Source organism: Gekko japonicus, unplaced genomic scaffold (assembly GCF_001447785.1).
Source record: "Gekko japonicus isolate JY-2015 unplaced genomic scaffold, Gekko_japonicus_V1.1 scaffold157, whole genome shotgun sequence".
NCBI classification, from domain to species: domain Eukaryota; kingdom Metazoa; phylum Chordata; class Lepidosauria; order Squamata; family Gekkonidae; genus Gekko; species Gekko japonicus.
The window spans coordinates 485,899-506,520 of NW_015168051.1; the positions used below are offsets into that span (position 1 = coordinate 485,899).

Consider the following 20,622-nt stretch of genomic DNA (forward strand, 5'->3'; position numbering starts at 1 on the left):
TTTGTATCTGGGCCCAGTAATATTTTGTCTAAATCGGTAAGTTTTTTATTAATACCTAGTTGTCTGTCTTTATTATATTTAGATATTAGTTCATTTTTTTCCCACCAAGATAATTTGATCTGATTTGATTGTAAAATTTCCTGGGATTTTAATTCATTGTCTTTATTTAAAAGGACATCATAACTCAATGCTCGGGTTTCTGACATCAGCGTTGGTAGGGAGATTACCTCCAAAGGGGCCACCCATCTTGGTATTTTTTCATAATGAACTGTAGCAATTTCTTTCCATACTTTTATTAAACTGTTCCTTATTCGGTGTTGCCGGAAATATGAATGAGATTTCATTGTTTTCTCACTTAGAAAGAAATGCCACCCGGCCATTAAGTCGTGACCTTCCAAACATAATACCCTTTGATCTCTAATCAACATCCATTCGCGGAGCCATGTCAGTGCCGCCGCTTGATAGTAAAAGCGCCAAATCGGTATCGCCAGGCCGCCTTTTTTTGTTTTTTCTTGTAGATAATAAGATTTTATTCTCGGTTTTTTACCTTCCCAAATAAAGTTTTGGGTTAATTTATCTAGTTTCTTAACAAAGGTATTATTATTGAGTACCGGGATGTTTTGAAAAAGAAAGAGTACTCTGGGTAATATAGCCATTTTGATTGTTGCCACTCTGCCCATAAGGGACAGATGTAGGTTAGACCAATTTGTTAAGTCCTTTTGGATCTGAGTCAGGAGATTATCATAATTTCCTTGTACTAGTGAGCTAGTCCTGTTAGTGATATTAATCCCTAAATATTTGATGTTCTTTTCTATAGTAAAGTCCGTTAGTTCCTGCAGCTTTTGTTCCATGGCTGGGCCGCAATTTTTTGTTAGTATTTTTGTTTTAAATTTATTTATTTTAAACCCCGCTAATTGCCCGAACTCCTGAATCTCCTCTAGCAGTGGTGGAACTGATTGTACTGGATCTAGAACGGTGATTGCAATGTCATCTGCGTAAGCTTGAATTTTATACTCTTGATTTTTAATTCTAATTCCATGTATTTGGTTGTTTCTGCGGATATTTTCACATAGGCCTTCCATTGTCAAGATGAATAAAAGCGGCGAGAGAGGGCACCCTTGTCGGGTACCCTTACAGATATTTATTGCTGTAGTCAAATCCGCATTAATTATTATCCTTGCTTCTTGTTTTTGGTATATTGTTTCTATTATGTTGTTAAAGCTCAGTCCGCAATCCATTTCTTTCAGATTTTGGATCATAAAATCCCAGTTGATGTTATCGAACGCCTTTTCGGCGTCTATGAATATTATGGCTGTTTACTAACATCTGTCTCACAATACTCCAAAATGTTCAAGATGGTTCTGATGTTATTTTTTAATTGTCGGTTAGGCAGGAACCCCGCCTGATCTGGGTGTATTAGTTGGACTAACACCTTCCTCATACGATGGGCCATTATATTAGCATAGATTTTGTAGTCCACATTAAGCAAAGAAATGGGACGATAGTTCTTAATTTCTTTTTCATCCGTGCCCTTTTTATGGATTAGTGAGATTGAAGCTGATTTCCAAGATTCTGGAATTACCTTTTTTTCTGGTATATCCGTTACGAACTGTTTATATACCGGGATAAGCTCCTCTTCAAAAGTTACATAACGAACTGTTTATATACTGGGATAAGCTCCTCTTCAAAAGTTACATAAAATTCGGCTGGTAGCCAATCGGGGCCAGGGGATTTTTTTTTTTGGCTTCTGATTGCTCCCACTAATTCAGACAACGATATTTTTTGGTTCAGGATTTTCTTTTGATCCTCATTCAGTTTCTTTATATGTAACTTATTTTTTAAAAAGTTTTGGATATTCTCTACGTTGATGTCTTCCTTCTTGTATAGGTTACCATAGAAATTCTTAGTTATCTCTTTCAGATCGTCTATTCTGTGTTTGTTCTCACCTTGTTCATCTCTTAAAGATTTAATAGACCTTCGCTTCTCTTCTTGTTTTAATTTAAATGCCAGCCATCGGGTCGGCTTATTCGCCGATTCAAAATATCTTTGTTTCGTATATTTAATCTTTTTTGCGATCTCCTCATTTAACATGCTATTAATTTCATGTTGCAATTTGGAGATCTTTACTTTTATATGTTTAAAGCTTGGGTTGAGTTTTAAATTGCCTTCTTGCTCTTGAATTTTTACTTTCAGCTGCTTTAATTTTTGACTGTCCCTTCTTTTTTTCCTTATTGTTTCACGGATGAAAATCCCTCTTACAAATGCTTTTAGGGCATCCCACACCGTTATTAATTGTGTTTCGGGTCTAATGTTAAATTTAAGGAATTCTTTTATCTCATTTTTGATGTTTTTAATCAGTTGTTCATTCATTAACATAAATGTATTCAGTCTCCATCGAGTCGTTTTGGGGGTGTCTAGTAATGTTAGCAAAATCGGATTGTGGTCCGCATATGTCAGGGGTAAAATCTCCACCTCTTTGAGATTGTGTAACAGCCCCATATTTGACCAGATCATGTCAATACGGGACCATGATCTGTGCCGGCCAGAGTAAAAGGTGTAGTCCGATTTTTTAGGGTTACAGACCCTCCACATGTCCACCAGATTTATTTCGTCGGCTAGTTTTAAGAATGGTAGAGGTAACTCGCTACCTCTTTTCGTCCTAGCTGTTTGATTTTTCCTATCTATTGTTCTGTCAAATACGGCATTAAAATCCCCCACCACGCAGATGTCATCGTATTCTTGTTTCACCAGTAGGTTTCTAAGCCGCCGAAAAAATTTGTCTTGGCCACAGCTAGGGGCGTATATATTCACAATCAGAAAAATTTTATTATCTTTAAAAAATTTTACAATCAGAATTCTGCCGTCCTGGGAATCGTAAACTAATTCTGGAGCAAAAACTGATCTAACATATGTTACCACCCCTTTCTTTTTCTTGTTCCTGTCCGATGATGCAAACATCTCTCCTAGTTTTTTATTTTCTAAATACTTTTGATGCTTCCTTTTTATATGCGTCTCTTGCATACAAACTATATGTGGACTAGTCTTAAGCAGCTGATGGAAAGTCCTTTTCCTTTTCTGGGGTCCATTAAGGCCGTTAATGTTGATTGATATTAATTTAGTTTGCGTATTCCTTTTGTTATCCATCTTGTTTGTTTGATCTGTCGTCTCTGTCATATCGTCTGGTGCGGACTTGAAGAGGGATCGTATCTTTTCTCTGGGACCTTCCGCTTCTCTTCTTTTTAGTAGTCGTTTTTTGTTCTTCTGCTTCTTCTTCCAATTCTTCCCTCTCCTCTTCCTCTTCTTTCTCTTCCGAGTCACTACTGTCTGATGTTTGTATGTCCAATTCCTGTCCATTCTTTTTTATAAAATTTTCCATTTTGTCGATCGAGTTTATTTTATACCATCTTGAATTAAGATCAATATATTGAAAGATTATTATTATTATTATCATCTTCAGAGGTCATTTCGGGGGGATCGCGGGGGATCGCAGTTCCCCTGGGTGAGGTGTGCGTGGGGGGTGCACACGACAAAGCCACACCCCCTGCTTCCGGCCGCCCCACTTCCGGCCCTCATTCAGCCAGGAGGAGGCAGGAGAAGAGGGCCCGTATATCACCTGGGAGCTCCTATTTTTGCTGCCACCATGTATGAGTCTGGGGTCAGCCTCCCCGGTCGTTTAGCGAGTTTGTGTTTTTTTGCAAAAGCTGAGTTCATACGGTATGCTAATTCAATGTCATCGTTTATTCGAGTTGTCTCTTTCTCTTCCACAAGATCCGCTATAAGTTGTGTCATCTTGCTCTTAATGTCCTCTCCCTCCTCCTCAGGTATATTTTGGAACCTTAAGAGGTAGGCTGCATTCTCTAATTCTAATTTGGATACCGTTTCTTCCAGAGCTTTTATTTTCACGTTGTTATCTTCGGTCACATTATTTATCATCGTTACAGTGTTGGTCAGTGATTCAACCCTTTGTTTGTTACCTAGAGCCAATTTTCTTGTTTCCTCTAACTGGCCACTGACTTGTTGTACTAAGCAGTCAATTTTAGTTTGCATCGGCTCCAGTGCTTTTTCCACCGCTGGATGCAGCGCAGCGTCCAGCGCCGAGCCTAGTGCTTCTGGTAAAGCAGCGGCCATTGCCCCTTCGACAGCTTGATTTACTACTGCTTTTATTGCCTCTTGTATAAGCGTGTTCAGTTCTTTGGTGTTGATCTGTATCATTCCTGCCTGCCCTGGCTGTCCAGAGAAAGAAGGTCTTCTTGTTCCACTTGCCATTATTGAACTAATCTCACTCACTACCCACTGCTAAATGTCTTAGACATTGTCCTGGATGGACAATGACAAGTTGTACTCAGCTGAATCACTCTACAATCACAATGGGGTTACTTAATATTAAAATTTTGTGGCTTACACCCCTCCTGTTGTTCCTCCTGGCCACCACCCCAAAAACAACAGTAAATTGTTTCAAATATTTCAGGATATTTCAGATAGTTTAAACAATTTAAATAACGAACAAGAGAAAAAAGAAAGCTTGAGAGAGCAGAAGAAAAGAAACGAGAAAGTCCCGGTCCTGATTGAATCGCCAATGATCACAACTCCCCCTTGTGGTGGTTTCCCAGAAAATCGATACAACAGTCACAGAGTCAATTGGGCCAATATTGGGAGATGAGGGTCGGCTCTTTCAGTTTATCAGGGAATCAGTCTCGGCTTCGATAGTCACAGTCTATCTTATGATCAAAAGCCAAAGTCCAGGCTCACCATCCACCCGGCGCCCGAGTAGTTTCCATCAAAATACCACACAACAAAGTACAAAGTCAAAATACGAAATGGTACCAATTAATCATGCAGTCTGTAGTGGGTCTTCAGCCCTCTGGCTCTCCGACGGCACCTCAAAGAACTGACCAGATAAGACTCCTCCTCTAGCAGACGCGAATGTCTTTGCCCCGCTTGTAAGAGAGTTTGGTCTTCTCAGCTCTTAACATATTTACGGTTTCTCCAAATTGCTGTGCCCTTCACGTCCGTCAGCACGGTAGCCTCGACGCGGAACCGCGCCCAGCCGCTTCGACTCCGTTCTCCGCGTCTTCGGCTCACTTCCGAGTCAGAGGTAACTTTTTCTCGTCAGAGGGACTCCAAGGGAGTAGTTAGGAGTAATTAGGATCGGCTGAACTAAACATAGGAATTGAAGTAGCATCAGTTTTCAGGATCTTAAGCCGGCGGCTCCGACTTCGCTCCAGACGGAGCACAGCCACGGGTCTGGATAGTGGAGATTGATACAGCTCGGTCCCACGCCGCCGCCACATGCCTATGTATTCTCCCCTGACATCCTGGATAACACCTATTAGCTCATCTGGATCATCCTCCCCTTTCTCCAAGCTCAGGGAATAGAAATCTTATGAGTTCAAATACCAAGTTCTATAAATGATGACAGAATCTATTTCCAAATTTCCCTCAGCATATTTGTACTCTGCTCTTAGTGTATACCCAGAACCTTGCTTGTCTTAGCCCTTCCTTGAAAGTTCCTGTGGCCTTATGCTGGTTTCATTTTTCAGTGTAGCTATATATGTTTTTTCCACATTCTTGACACATGTTACATGCCTCACCTCTTCACTTCCATTTCCCTTGGATTTGCTTTCTGGATTCTTGACTGCCCAAATGCTGCATAATCCTGACTGAGGATCTGGATTTTTGTCTGGACTGTGCAGACAGGTAACTATAAACCTACCTTCTCCCTAACCCTAACACTGTGGGTACTTGTCTCCACTTTCCTAAATGATGCATGTTTTAGAGTGTGGGGGAGCATTTGTAATGGTTTTGTGTTAACATAAGCATTCCAGAGTTGACTGTTTGAGTTCTCTATACTGACAGTCTCAGTACTTCTTTCAAATTCACCCTAGGAACCTTGTCACTTTGCCAGAGATCTTTATAGTCATTTGTGTGTGTGATCATTGAGACTGGGCACAAAAGTAAACAAGAGGAGCTGGCCTGACATAGTTGTAGAGGACAGAAAAGGAAAAGCCTCTCTAGGAATCCAGAATCTCTCACTTTAATCTGTTGCTTTATGGGAAAGCATGAGAGAAAACAAGAGAAGTCAACTGCCTGGCTTCCTGGGTTCTCAGAAAAATTCACAGTGTAGAAGTTTTGTACCTCTACTCTCACTCTTCTGATTGTCTTGTATTAAAAAGGGGAATATGCCTGCAACTATTCCAAACCAGGGTAAAGCCCAGACTTACTTTGATATGCTTCCATAAATCTGATAGCTGATGATTCTAAGATAATTTTTTAAAAGAAGGCTAGATGGTCTGTGCATGAAAACTCCCAGCGTATCAGGTATACTAATCACAGATCACAATCAGATTTCAAGTTTAGGTTCCATTGCACTATAACTGTAAATCACAGAACATTAAGTTTTTATAGCCATCAATATTAGTCTGCATGACTGATTCTGTGATTTCTTCATTTTCTTAAGCAGCAGTAGCAGCATCTCTCCTCCCATACCGTTTGGCAAACTGGTTTTGAAATCCACCAGAGTTTCAGAAATTTGTGGCATGTCACCAGAGATTGTTTAATAAATAAATGATTTCACTGAAGAAGTGTGCAAGCTCTTTGACTTGAACAATGTTTCTTTGGATCCCTGCCACTGAACATAAGGGGGGGGGGGATTTTTCACCCATAGCAGGACTGCTTACTTTGTAAAACTCTAGATATGCTAATTAAAATTAAACAAACATCTCAATGTAAATGCTTGTAGCATTTGTCAAGTCATAAATTTTCCACATAATGGGTCTCCAATGACAACTTTCAGACAAAATTAAATGTACTATAAGATTCTTCGGACATTTTGGGTTAAGTTCTAAAACTCTCCACTAAACATAATTTTTTTATACTGCCAAATACAGATAAAACACAGGCAGGAAGCATCAATGCTTCTGTGGCAGCTGTGACTGCTACTGCTGTGTTCAGGGCCAGAATATCCATTAGTTATATTTGAGGCTGCTTTATTAACATCCAGCTTTTAAATGTTTCCTCCGGTATAGTATAAACATTGATGTACTGAGATAGCCTCTCAGATCTCATTGACACACAAACGAACAAGCTGCCCTGGTCAGAATTAAAATCCATTCTCGCAAGAGACTAATAAATTCATAAACATGCCATATGTTAGAAACTAAGTAATGCTTGGATTTGGGGGTAGCATGTGAGAGAAAATGTGAGAAACTGGAAGGGATGTCAGACAAGGACTGGAGAGGCCAGGATTCAAATCACTATTCAACCTTAAAACTCACTGAGTGAACTTGGAGCAGTCTCTCTCTCTCTCTCTTTCACACATACACTTATATTCTTACCCTAACTTACCTCACAAGATTGTTGTAAGAGTAAAATGGAAGAGAGGACCCTTCTTTGAACAAAGGATAAGACACAATAAACAGATATGTAGCTACTAGCTAGGAAGATAAATATTACTATTATGATTTAGTATTTCAATTATTGTTTGAATCAGTTTATTATTTATTTATTTTATTTAGTATATATTTATCCTACTCTTCCTCCAAGGAGCTCAGGCTGTCATACATTGTTCTCCTCTCCTTCATTGTTTTATCCTCTCACACACAGCTACCCTGTGAGGTGGGTTAGGCTGAGATGAAATGACTGGTTCAAGGTCAGACTGGGGAGCTGAACCTGTTCTAGTCCAACACTAAATGTTATATCATAGTGGAGTTCACATGAGACTTATACTGTCTTAACATGAGGAACTTTCACAGTTGGTTTGGTAAACTTACAACAGGGTTTTATAGGATTACAGATACTTCCCTCAAGCATCTAGACCATCCAAGTAAGATGAACTGCCTACTTCAAAGGCTCTGTGAAGCTCTGCGAGTTTTCCTCCAGCCAGAAATCAGGGAATTGAATTTTAAAAGAAACAGCTCTGACACATGATACTATATGATAATGTACCTAGGTTATCTGAGTTTATTCATAAAAAATTAGCCATCTAGTCTTGTTTTGTATCTACTGTCCACTTAGAAACAGTTCATAAAATATTAATAGAAATTGAATTTATACAAATACTTAAAGAATTCTATGTGAAACTTGTTGAATTTGGAATGAAATAGAACTCTGAATTATCAAATTGTTTTATTAAAATAGTCATAAATTAGGATATATCTTTTTAAAAAAAAAACCTGTAGAATTCAGTAGAGAATTGTATGCCTAGTGCAGAACTTTGCATGTGCAGTGAGGGCTGACAGTCAAATACTGCAACTGTCAGCAGACAATTTTCAATGGTTTTATATCAAGTTTAGGGGTGTGCAGAAAAAAATGGTATTTTGGGGATTTGGGTGTATTAGACCCCAAAAATATTGGTATTCCCAATATTCCTGAATTCCAATATCAGTACGGTATTTGGATTCAGGATTTTTTGGGAATCCCAAATTTTTTCAACTCCATTATACCTTATGGAGACCATTACAGTCAATGGGAAATCTATCCGAGGGTATCTAGGGAGCTGGTTTTTGAGGTAGAGGCGTCAATTTGCTGAATAGCTGCTGGTCCCTCTACGAAGAAGAACCCCCAAGTTTCAAAAAATTGGACAAGGGGATCCAATTTTATGGGCCCCCAAAGAAGGCACCGCATAAAAATAGCAAAACCCCCCCCAAACAAAGGCAATAGAAGCCTAGCAGAACAGAATCAAAGTCCCAGAGCATCTCTGCAGTAGAAACTGAAGTGTGTGTGTGGCATTTTTATAAGCTCAGCAGAACCGTGCAATGTGCCCAGCAGAGCCAATGACACAGTGGCAGTGCAAACCCAACAGGACTAAGTTCAAACCAGAGAATCTCTGCAGTAGAAACTGAAGGTGGGGGGCATTTTTACAAGCCCAGCAGAACCAAAGCAATGCACTGAGTGCCATTGCAGCAATGCAGCAATGCCAGCTCAACAGGACTGATGTCAAGCATAGAATCACAATCCAAGCGGAGAGGGTGTTTGTAAGCCCAGCAGAACTAGGGCAATGTAGTGTGAACCACAGAATCACAATCCAAGCAAGGAGGGGCTGTAAGCCTAGCAGAACCAGTTCAGAGTACAGAAGGCCCAGCAGAACCCAATGCCAATGTGGCAATGCAAGCAAAAGAGGACTAATGTCAAACCCGAGAATCCCTGCAGTACAAACTGAAGTGGGGGCATGTTTTCAAGCCCAGCACAACCAGTTCAGTGTACGGAATGCCTAACAGCACCCAGTGTCATTGTGGCACTAGAAGCTTAAAAGGACTGATCTCAAAGCAAGCTCTGTGCAAGAAAATGGGAATGAAACACAAAGGAACACCAACAAAGGGGGGGGAAACCTCTTGAAACTGACAAGACTAGTTTGAAACTGACAAGGACAGTGGGGAAGCCCACAGAAACCCCCAGACACAGACACAAAAAAGAAAAGAAAACAGTCCCATGGAGCCTGCAATGTTGTCTTTGGGATACCAAAATATACCTGAAAGATACCGATAAAGGTATTTTTCAGGTATATGTTCGGCTCGAGTGTATCTGAATGCACACCCCTAATCAAGACGAATGGCTTGCCTTTCCACTGTAGATAATGGGTGACTAAACCACACTTTGAACAGCAGTATGTTATTAATTGACACTAGTTAACCATTAATATATCTCAGAGGAAAATAAAATTGTTTTATCTGTTTTTCAGCATCTCTTTAAAATTATAAATGGATGTACAAAACCATGAAGAAGCAAATCATTCTTCAAAGGCAAAAGTATATTTAAATCTATGGCTGTCTCTCCAAATAACTCCCAATGGAGTTTAGTATAGTAAAGCTGGCTAGGAACTTGACACAGGCAATACAGTGTTTCCCCTCACATCCCTTTTTGTACTGAAATAATAAGAAATGAAAATGATTAAGTGAATGTGATATTTCTGAAACAGCATAAACGGCCTTTTATACTAGCACCATGTGCAGCTTTGTTTGCCGATTCCTGACTCTCCTCCCAAATTTAGCAGCAATGTTGTAAATCAAAAGTGAAGGAACAGTCTTCCCAAACAGCACGTTGCATTAGCAGCCTCTAATGCATGTTCGTTTCAGAACCCAAATCAATTAAGGCCAACCATAGGATGCTGGGCATACATTAATGCCAAGACTAAATACAATATTTATCAGTTCCACATCCTTGTTCAGTGGAACAGCTGCTGAAGGGCAAACATTTTTTAAAAAAAATACTCTTTTTGTATTTCATTAATATACTTCAGTTATTTTTTTAAACAGAATTTCAATATAGAAAAATTTCAGTATTTTTACTTGATTGTTTGTTTATAGTAAAGCTACAATTTTAGACACTTGTGTTTCTCTGCTTAGGAAAGAGCCATGCATATGTTTCTATATGCACCAGAAGGCATGCATTATTTTCTCTGCAGAACAGAGTACAAATACTTCTAGAGTAATAAATCTAACTTTAAATTGCATTTCAACGATAACTCAACATACTTATATTTAATGTTTAGAATTGTATTTGAGACTGAAATGATATCTATTTTACTGCAAGAGCACCATTTAGAGCTTTGGACCAGGATCTGGGACACTCAGGTCTGAATCCCCATTCTTTCATGGAAGCTCGCTGGGTAATCTTAGGTACCAAAAAAGGTAACTTTCCCCATAGATATACACTTTTGGGCCAGGGATATTGGTTAGAAGTGGGTAAGGCCTTTATCTGTCACATGCTGTCACATCCATGACTGCTTTCTCAGCACCTCGAAACAGTACCCTTTCAATGGATCCAAAAGTACATATTTTTTGTTGTTCAGTCGCACAGTCGAGTCCGACTCTTCGCGACCCCATGGACCAGCTCCCGCCAGGCCCTCCTGTCTTCCGCTGTGGGTGAAATCATTAATTGTAGCAATTATCACAGAGCAAGTAATTACACAGAGATCTGTCACATGCTGACTGTTTATCCATGACTGCTTTCTCAGCACCTAGAAACAGTACCCTTTCAATGGATCCAAAAGTACATATTACAATCTCGCTAAGACTACACTATAAATCACGAAAGCCTAAGGGAAATGGAAGATTTTGCAGCAGCAAACCAGCTTGAAAGAACTGCCCCCAATATCCCTGTTAAAAAATGCATTTTTGGGTGGAGGTCTGAATTGAGTAAAACCTTCAACCAGGCGTTTTAAAAAGTTTTTCTCTCTGGGCAAAGAACAGGCAGGAAGGGGGAAGTCAGTTCAATGGTTTTCCAGCCTCACCTCAGCCACCTTTTTAGAAATGCTAATAGGTCAAGCTAGAGACAATGGGACCCCCCCCCTCCAAGCAGGGAACAGAGATTTGGAGAAATTTAGACTAGAAAGACTTCAGGAAGAAACCGCTGGAGATTTCAGGAAAAGTTTCTTTGACCTGGCGAAATCTGTTCACTGGGAGAAGAAAGAGAGAAAACAAAACTCCTGAGAGCAAGGAGGAAGGGGCTCTTCTGTGCACTCCTGCAGGAAATGACCCCTGCTCTTAACTGAGGTCTGGAGGAGGTGGTCATTGTCATGTGCTGGTCTGCACACCCGAAGGAGGCTTAAATGTAATGGTACTCCTGTAAAGATCTGTTGCTTTCTAAGCTAAGGAACCTGCCTTATATTTAACATCTGATAGGGCATGTATAGAGGAATGGACAGAGGAATTTTGTTTTATCTTGTTCTTTTGAATCCCTTGCTCAATCTGGTCCTGTGCTAAGAGTAGTAAACATTTCTATTTAATAAATACTTTGCCAGTTTTGATCCTGGTAGTGGTTCTTTGCCACATAGACCTCCACTGTCTCGGACATACCATTTTAAAAGGAGCACCAGGAGGAAGGTAGTGGTTCTTTGCCACATAGACCTCCACTGTCTCGGACATACCATTTTATTCACTTTTATTTCGGCTTGCATGACCAAAAGTCTTAAGCACACTTGTACACACTTATAAAGTACCATTCATACATAAAAAGAAAAAAGAAAAAAAACAGTGAAATACATTATACAAATATGAATGTGTTACACTAAATGGGATCATCAGACAGAGTAAATCCTCAAACAGGTGCACAGAACATAAAATCAGAAAGATTTGGACTTTCCCGTCCTTTTCCCTTTTTTTTATTTGCCACCAGGGCCAGAAACGTGGCTACTGCTTTGGTAACTGAATTATCAACTTTATCAGATAAGAGAACAGAAATTGACCAGGGCAAGGAGGGAAGCTTTTCTTTTATCAAGATGGGTATAATATACTTCTGCCTCTCCATATTCCAGTTGGGGCAAGCTAGCAAAATATGATCCATCGTCTCTACCCTACCTTGATTACAATCTCATGTCCGTTCAGAGAACGGGATGCCATGAAAGCGGCCAAAACTATGTTCGACGGGAACGTGTTCAATCTAGCCAATGTGAAGGCTCTACGAAGTGCTGGACTTTTAAGAGTGTAACAGTAAGTAGGGATCACAACCGGCGCGTACCATTTTAAAAGGAGCACCAGGAGGAAGGGGAGGGCAGCCAGCAAGTGGCCACTCCCCCCATGGCACACAAGGCAGTAAATTGGGTGAGATTAGCAGCACAACTGCTATCAGCACCTTTCCCAACTTGCCTGTTGGAGTAACTAAGGGCAGAGGGCTGGTAGCATCAGGAACTGTTCCTAACCACCACAGTCTTCCTGGGTGCATGCCCAATGCATCAGCCCTAAGATTGGCTGTCCTGACTCTGGATCTCCAGAGCCCCTTAAGAGAACTCCCCTTTTAATCATGCAGGGATCCCACCCTGCACAACCTGCACTGGCTGACAGCCACTGCGGGACCCAATTGCCCAAAGTCAACCTTGTCCCCACCCCCAAGCCCAAATGATGCCCCAGCTCAAGACTCCTAGCTGCTTTTTCTCTGCCTGGTCTAGCACATGATTCATTTCCATCTACCAAGAGGAAAAACAGCTCCAAAGGGGGGGGGTTATTTTTGTTTTGGAGAAAGGAAAGCATAGGTCAGGGGGGGGATGTGGCACTCCTCTCCACCTACCTCTGTAGATTTTAAATTGCCCCTCTACACAACTTTATAGGAAAGTTGGCACACAAGTAAAGGATGGGTTTGTCCCTAAAAACATCTCCAAGGAGTTGGCTTGATAAGGGTAACGGAGTAAACATGCATTGGAAAACAAAAGCAGATATTAACATTAACATCAGACAAATGTTCCTATTTCTTAATTTTCAGGGTTTTATTAAAAGAAAACCAGGCTATTTTCCCATACAGCCTCAAGAAAGTTACCTTCAATCCAAGGACTGTTCAGCAGCTAATACTACATCTGCATTCTGTCACATAAAAATGGCCATCTGTACCACATCAGTACCTTAATTCTTGCTTGCAGCTGTGAAGTTAACTGTTCTCTCTTTTGCTTTTTTCACCTTTTACACCTTTGAATCTCATTGTATTTCCCAGAGCCTGCAGTCTGGGCATTTCTCCAGATGAATTCACCTGCTTTAAATTGTCTAAGCCTTAATAAAAAGGGCCTGCAGACATGCTTGCTCCAAGTGTATAACCATTTAAGGGTGGTAATGAATTGGACAGAAGCCTAGGATCATGCAGATCTTTCTTTATAATTCAGTACTAATTAAAAACATACTCTTGCTCATTCCTGAGCTGCATTACTTCTATCCCCTGATTTCTCCAGCTCCAACCAGTTCTCTCATGGAATATTTTCTTTTGTTCTGGATGTAGGTATATTTTACTTGTGGTCATATGAAGCATTATAAATGAAAATTTCCGTATTCCCACTGAAAGCCCACCAGAGGGCTCGGGCTTCATGTCTATGAGCTACAGTTCTTCTCACATCCTGGCACAATCCACATGATGCTCCTGATCCAGAGAGGACGGCAAATGAAAAGAATGAGGAGCTCTGGATAGCCATCACTGCTAGCTTCTTTTCCCCCTCTTGGCCTCTCTTTCTCTTGACAAAATTTGAATATCTTGAGGCACTACAAGAGCTGTTCCACAAATTACAAAATTCCTACCCAAGGCTGCCCTCTGCATAGGAAATTACAAAAATCATGTGTGAGAGCCACCACAAGCACAAAGAAATATCTCACCCAGCATATCAATTAGAAAAACTCTGCCTGTTGCAGTCTCCCACGTATGGGATGCAAAACGCATGTGTGCGATCATCAATCATCACTTAAAAGTAAGGTTCATGTATAAAATGTTTAAATGTCTGAAGTGTGGTAATCATTTAAAAGGAAATGTTTAAATTGGCTTTGAGTAAATAGGATATCATTAGTTGTACTTGTGGGGGGAGTGGAAAGATAGTTAATATTGTTACAGAAAAGAGTGACGACCTGACAAAGTTTAGAAATTATGCGTATGTGCAGAGTCAGAGAGGGACTCTTTAGTTTGATGAACTGTTTATCAAACTAGAATGTTTCCTCCCATTCCGATAATACTAGAACTTGGGGGGGGGGGTCACCTAATAAAAATTGATTGGTAGTAGGTTCAGGACAGCCAAAGAGAATATTTCTTCATACAGTACCAATTATTATAAGGATTTTGCTGCCACAAAATGTGGCAATACCTACTTGTTTAAATGTCTTTGAAAGGGAATAAAATAAATTAGCAGACAATAGATCTGATAAGGGCAACTGGTCATGATGAGTAAACAGAACGTCTTTGTCACTGCAGGCAGCAGTAATGTCTTGCTTGTGGGTTTCCTTTGAGGCATCTTGTTGGCTGCTGTGATAAACAGGATGCAGGTAGGTGGTCATTTGGTCACACCTAGAAGGGCTTTTATTATATTACAGACTATTTATATTATATTTTTAACAGACCATGTCGATGAGCTGCTGCAATGAAACCACAGATCATAACAGCAGCATGCTCAACCCGACACATCACAGCAACAGCAGCATCATTATCTCAAGTGTAACAGAGCTATTCTTTCTCCCTTGGACAGTACAGGTTTGAGACGAAACACAGGAGCCAGCAACTTCTCCTTAGTTTTATGGGCTGTTTATCAAATTAGAAGTTAAGAATATACTTCTATAACACTTATACTAACAAACGCTTTTAATGAGAAGTTTTGTTTAAAGCCTGGTGAACATTTTGCATTCAAACAGTTTCCCCCCATTCATTAAAGTGTCTCCATAGAGAAAATTATCCGATATTATACTAGACCAAGGCAGGGAAAGCAGCACAGTATAGCCTGATCCTGTCACAGTACATTGTAAGGTTGTAAGCTACTTACAAAAAACGGAATTAATGGCTAGTCTTTTAATATAAAGTATTGTAAAGTTAGGATAAATGCTTCTCTTGAATGGTGTCCTGGCATTTCTTAAGTTGCACATTGCTTGAGTTATTCCATTTATAAAACATTTCAATCCACATACATCCCGTTAATTGCACTGCTTGAGAAACTTCAAGAATATAAGGTAGAACAGTCCAAATGACTTATTTAAAATTAAATCTCACTGGTGGGATGAAATTTCAGCTTCATTTTTTTAGTATAATTACCTCCTCCGGACCTTCCATATTCTTGGAAGAAGACCATTATAGTTCCTATATTTTAAAAAGGGAATCATTCTGATCCAGAATGTTATCACCCAATTAATCTGCTTTCTTGTTTAGGGAAATTATAGTCTTCTAATTTGTCAAATTTTTAATTGGATTGGATGGAGTCTTGCAATATTTTAGGGTGGAAGCCAATCAGTTTGATTCTTTCCATCTAGCTGAGAAATATATTCACTTCCCCCCCAGGTGTTCTTTATGCAGGATTTATACATCTCAGAGGAGCATTTGACAGTATTCCCAGAAACAGACTCTGGAATAAATTAAGGAAATCCATTATGGATAGGAGATTACTGTGGTTGACTGAGATGTCCATGCCAGCCAGAACACACGGGTCTGCTGTACTATCGAGGGCAACTTGTCTAAAAGCTTCCCAATTGACAAGGGAGTTCAGCAAGGATGTTTATTAGTCCCCTTTTTGTTTAATTTATATTTAAATTATTTGTCCAGTTTTCTCTAGTAAAAACTCACCCTCACTCTGATTAAACGCAGATGACACAGTTTTGTTATCTTGTTTCTTTGTTGGGCTCCAGAGGTTATTAAACAAGTTTACCATTTACTGCCACTCTGAAGGTTTCGAAATTAAAGTATTACTATTTTACTATATGTCACATACAGTAAAATACCAGTGGTCTATTAATGGTATTCAGATTCGACAAGTGAAAGAGTTTATGTATCTTGAGATACTTTTTTCTCACCATCTGAATTGGTTGTTTCATCAAAAGGCTATGTTGAAGGCTAGACCTTGTATCTAAGGCATATTAATTTTTTTCAGGTATTGCAGGAGGCATTATATTCCTGGGGTGATCCAAGTTTTTAATATGAAAATTATTCCTGTTTTGCTTTTTGGGGTGGTCATTTGGATTCAATTGGTAAATGAATCTTTCAATCTTCCTTTTACCTGTTTTCTTCATAAATTGGATAATGTTTCTAAATGTTCAGGTGGGTAGCCGTGTTGGTTCTGAAGCAGCAGAACAAATTTGAGTCCAGTGGCACCTTGAAGACCAACAAGGCTTTCTTTCATGTGCAAAGCACACTTCTTCAGATAAATTGGAATAAAATCTCCTCAAGGGCTACTTACAGGAAAAAGAGGGCGCCCCCACCCTCAAAGAGATTTTATTCCATTTGTCTGAAGAAGTGTGCTTTGCACACAAAAGCTTACACTTGAATAACACTTTGTTGGTCAAAGGTGCCATTGAACTCAAACTCTGTTCTTTTCCTAAATGTGTAGCTGGAGTTTGGTTATGTGCCAAACTTGTTCAACTTTCCTTGGAGGCTAGAACTTGGCAATTGGCTTTCCATTTCTATTTTAAAGTGTTTTTTAGTTATTCGGGATATTTAGCTCTGATAAAAGCAGACTCTTTCAAATCCTCCTGGTTTAAAATGCTTGACTCAAAGCTTCCTCTCTTTAGTTTAACTTTTCATAGGATTCAGGAATTTGATCCTACAGGTGTAAAATTCTTTATTAGGAAACATACCCAAAGATGGATTATTCGGGTACATGTTCTTGTGCCCACAGGGTTTGTTCTTCCCTATTTTTTCAAATCCCATCAAGCTAGATCATTGCCTTCTTACACCTTCTATTTATCTACCCCAAATTATTTGATTGAAAGAGCTTTAATCAGACAAAAGGAAAGGAAAGGAAAGGAAAGGAAAGGAAAGGAAAGGAAAGGAAAGGAAAGGAAAGGAAAGGAAAGGAAAGGAAAGGAAAGGAAAGGAAAGGAAAGGAAAGGAAAGGAAAGGAAAGGAAAGGAAAGGAAAGGAAAGGAAAGGAAAGGAAAGGAAAGGAAAGGAAAGGAAAGGAAAGGAAAGGAAAGGAAAGGAAAGGAAAGGAAAGGAAAGGAAAGGAAAGGAGCCACAGGCTCTTCCACTTGAGCCACCATTTTCCAATTAATTCTACTTTGCATATTGGGCAATTTTACAGAATATTTTATGTGTCACTGTTAGTATTTTCAAGCTTTAGGGATTTCCACTCTTTAGGTCTAGGTAGGCCTTTTTCTTCACCTTTCAGAAGCCTACTCTCTCTACTGTAAGGCATAGTGCCTTGTGGGTATTGTAATATTTGATGTCATTCGTAGGGCTCCTACAGTTTTAAGATTGGGATTACATTGATTTTATGCATTTATTTCATTTCATATGACTATACACTACTATGCTATTTCTGTACCTATTTTAATTGATGTGATTGTATGTTGTTGTAAGTCACTGTGAGCTCATAACTGAACAGAATTGGTACAAAAATTGAAATAAATCATATTATATGATAGAGATTTTGTTGTATTGCCAAAACAAGATTACTTATCTGAGAATTAAGGTAATTGTTAAACTAGATTATTGTCATTTGAACTTTATTATAATGGGGCCCCAAGGAAAAAAATCAAGTTCTTACATGGGTAAACATGCACACATACCATTTCTTCTCCATCAAACTGCTCATTGTACTGTCCAGAATCCTCTTGTGCTGCCTTCTGAATGATATTTCTGCAGACCAGCCATATCGTCAGACTGGCAATGAACATACCAATATCAGGAACAAAAATTCTAATGGCATTGCCAGCATCTGCCCCTTTAACACTGAAAGAAATTAAAAGAGAGAAAATCAATGTAACTTTTCATTCCAATATACAAGTCTAGTGTGACAGTATTTTTAATAGAAGGAATAGCTTAAACAATAAGTATTTGTGCTTGTTCTCTGGAAGTCTAACATTAAAATGGTGGCTGAGCCACATGGACTTTCTGCAAATCACTCAACTTAAGAATCGCTTGGGATCGATCCATTTGGAGGACAGAATGCAATCTGCACAGGACAGGCCCTAAAAAACTGCCAAGATCACAACTAGTGTGCAGGATTAAATTAGAGAATCACAAAGAGAAAACAATGTAATTTTGCAAGGAAAGGTAGGAAATTAGTGTTACTATCCAGCTGCACTAGGGCATTGGTGAAAATACCCCCACATTTTAAAAAATTTAGTGGCACAAGCTTCTGACAAAGGACTCCTCCCCCATACAAATTGCAGCCCTGTGCAAAGCCTGGTGGAGTTGCAATCGACTTTGCACAGGCATGTGCACGCAGACACACACATACTCACTGCCAACAATCACAGCTTGCAATGCCAATTTCAATGGGTTCTACCATGCATTCTGTAACTCAGCATGTCCCCCAATATTATGAGATCACGTGATTCTTTCCCATTTTTCACAGTGGCTGATAACACAGCAGAGAATCCCCTAGTGCTCGGCAATATGGAAAATGGGGTTCTGCAGCTGTTTATAAGTTTTTTCAAAAAAAACACCCCATTCTGGTCAGTATCAGTTTTTTTCAGGTGTTTTTTTCTGCTGGTTAAACATTGGGCTACTTATATGATGATCTTATAATGGCTGACTCAAAAATATTCAGGATTTTTCAGGAACGCTGGATAGCCGCAGTTAAAGGGCATTTAAAGGGCTCTCAGGAGCTGTGGTGGCTCAAGTGGTTAAGACGCTGAACTGCAGGCTGTGGAAGGTCAGTAGTTCAGCAGTTTGAGACCCGAGTTGCCACATGACGGAGTGAGCTCCCGTCTCTAGTTCCAGCTCCTGCCAACCTAGCAGTTCAAAAGCAAGAAATTGCAAGTAGATAAATAGGTATTGATTCGGTGGGAAGGTAACAGCGTTCCGTGCGCCTTGGTGTTTAGTCATGGCGGCCACATGACCACGGAAACGTCTTCGGACAGCGCAGGCTCTTCGGCTTTGAAACGGAGATGAGCACCGCAACCCTAGAGTCGGACTTGACTGGCTTTCGAGCAAGGGAACCTTTACCTTTAAAGGGCTCTCAGTTCCTTTTTCAATGCCTTCGGAGTATACTCTCAGCTTGGAGAAGGCTTTTAAAGGGACTGTTCACTTGCTGCAGAGTAGTGTGTCTTGGAGAAGGCATCTAAAGGGACCCTCCACTGGAAACAATGGAGGATGGGGGCACCTTCTTCTGGGGCCCACAGAATTTGATCTCCTGGTCCAATCTTTTTGAAACTTGGGGGGGGAGGTTGAGGAGAAGCAGCAACAGCTATGCTGCAAATTTGGTGCATCTACCTAAAAAAAACAGGGGGGGCAGAGCCTCAGATACCCCTGGATCAATTCTCACAGAATTTGATCTCCTGGTCCAATCTTTTTGAAACTTGGGGGGGGAGGTTGAGGAGAAGCAGCAACAGCTATGCTGCAAATTTGGTGCATCTACCATAAAAAAACAGGGGGGGCAGAGCCTCAGATACCCCTGGATCAATTCTCCATTAGAGCCTATGGGGATAACATTCTGTGTCACACAGTGGACAGAAATACCAGGTGCCATCAGGAGGTCCACCAGTGGGGCCAGGACATTAGAAGCCCTCCCAAGCACCAAGAAGACAGAGCATCACTTGCCCCAGAGTCCCTATCTATACCTTGTGGCTAATAGCCACTGATGGACCTCTGCTCCATATCTATATATCTAATACCGAAAGGCGCCCCCTGTGTGCGGATACCTAAATCCGCGCATCGGGGGCACCTGGGGGAGAGGGAGATGTTTGTGCACACTTGGGACGGTCCCCAGGTGTGCACAAAAATCTAAAAACTCCAAAAAAAAATCGGGGGGATACTTAAATCCCCCCAAAAGTGCAAGAGCGTCCCCTGCGCATGCGCAGGGAACGCTCTGCAGACGGTCTCGCTGCCGCCGCTTCCGAGCCAGCGGGCCTCGCTTCAGAGAGGGGGGGGAGAGACGAGCGAGGCCCAGCAACTGCAGCCACCGGGCCTCGCTTTGGACGGGGGGGAATAGACGAGTGAGGCCCGGCGACTGCAGCCGCTGGGGCTTGCTTTGGACGGGGGGGAAGAGACGAGCGAGGCCCAGCGGCTGGAGCCGCCGGGGCTCGTTTTGGACGGGGGGGAATAGACGAGTGAGGCCCGGCGACTGCAGCCGCCGGGGCTCGCTTCGGATGGGGGGGAAACAGACGGCCGAGGCCAGGTGACTGCAGCCACCGGGGCTCGCTTCGGATGGGGGGGAGTAGACGACCGAGGCCCGGTGACTGCAGCCGCCAGGGCTTGCTTCGGCCGGGGGGGGACAGACGACCGAGGCCCGGTGACTGCAAG

The 20,622-nt window shown here is 40.9% G+C and overlaps 1 protein-coding gene across 1 annotated transcript in view; it reads right to left on the bottom strand.

Annotated features, from left to right (window-relative positions):
* PIEZO2 (piezo-type mechanosensitive ion channel component 2) overlaps nt 1-20,622 on the bottom strand; it is a 428,995-nt gene that overhangs the window by 193,437 nt on the left and 214,936 nt on the right. Inside the window, exon 5 of the mRNA XM_015414359.1 lies at nt 17,943-18,105. Within this exon, the coding sequence (XP_015269845.1) occupies nt 17,943-18,105 (163 nt within the window). The remainder of the gene's footprint in view (nt 1-17,942; nt 18,106-20,622) is intronic.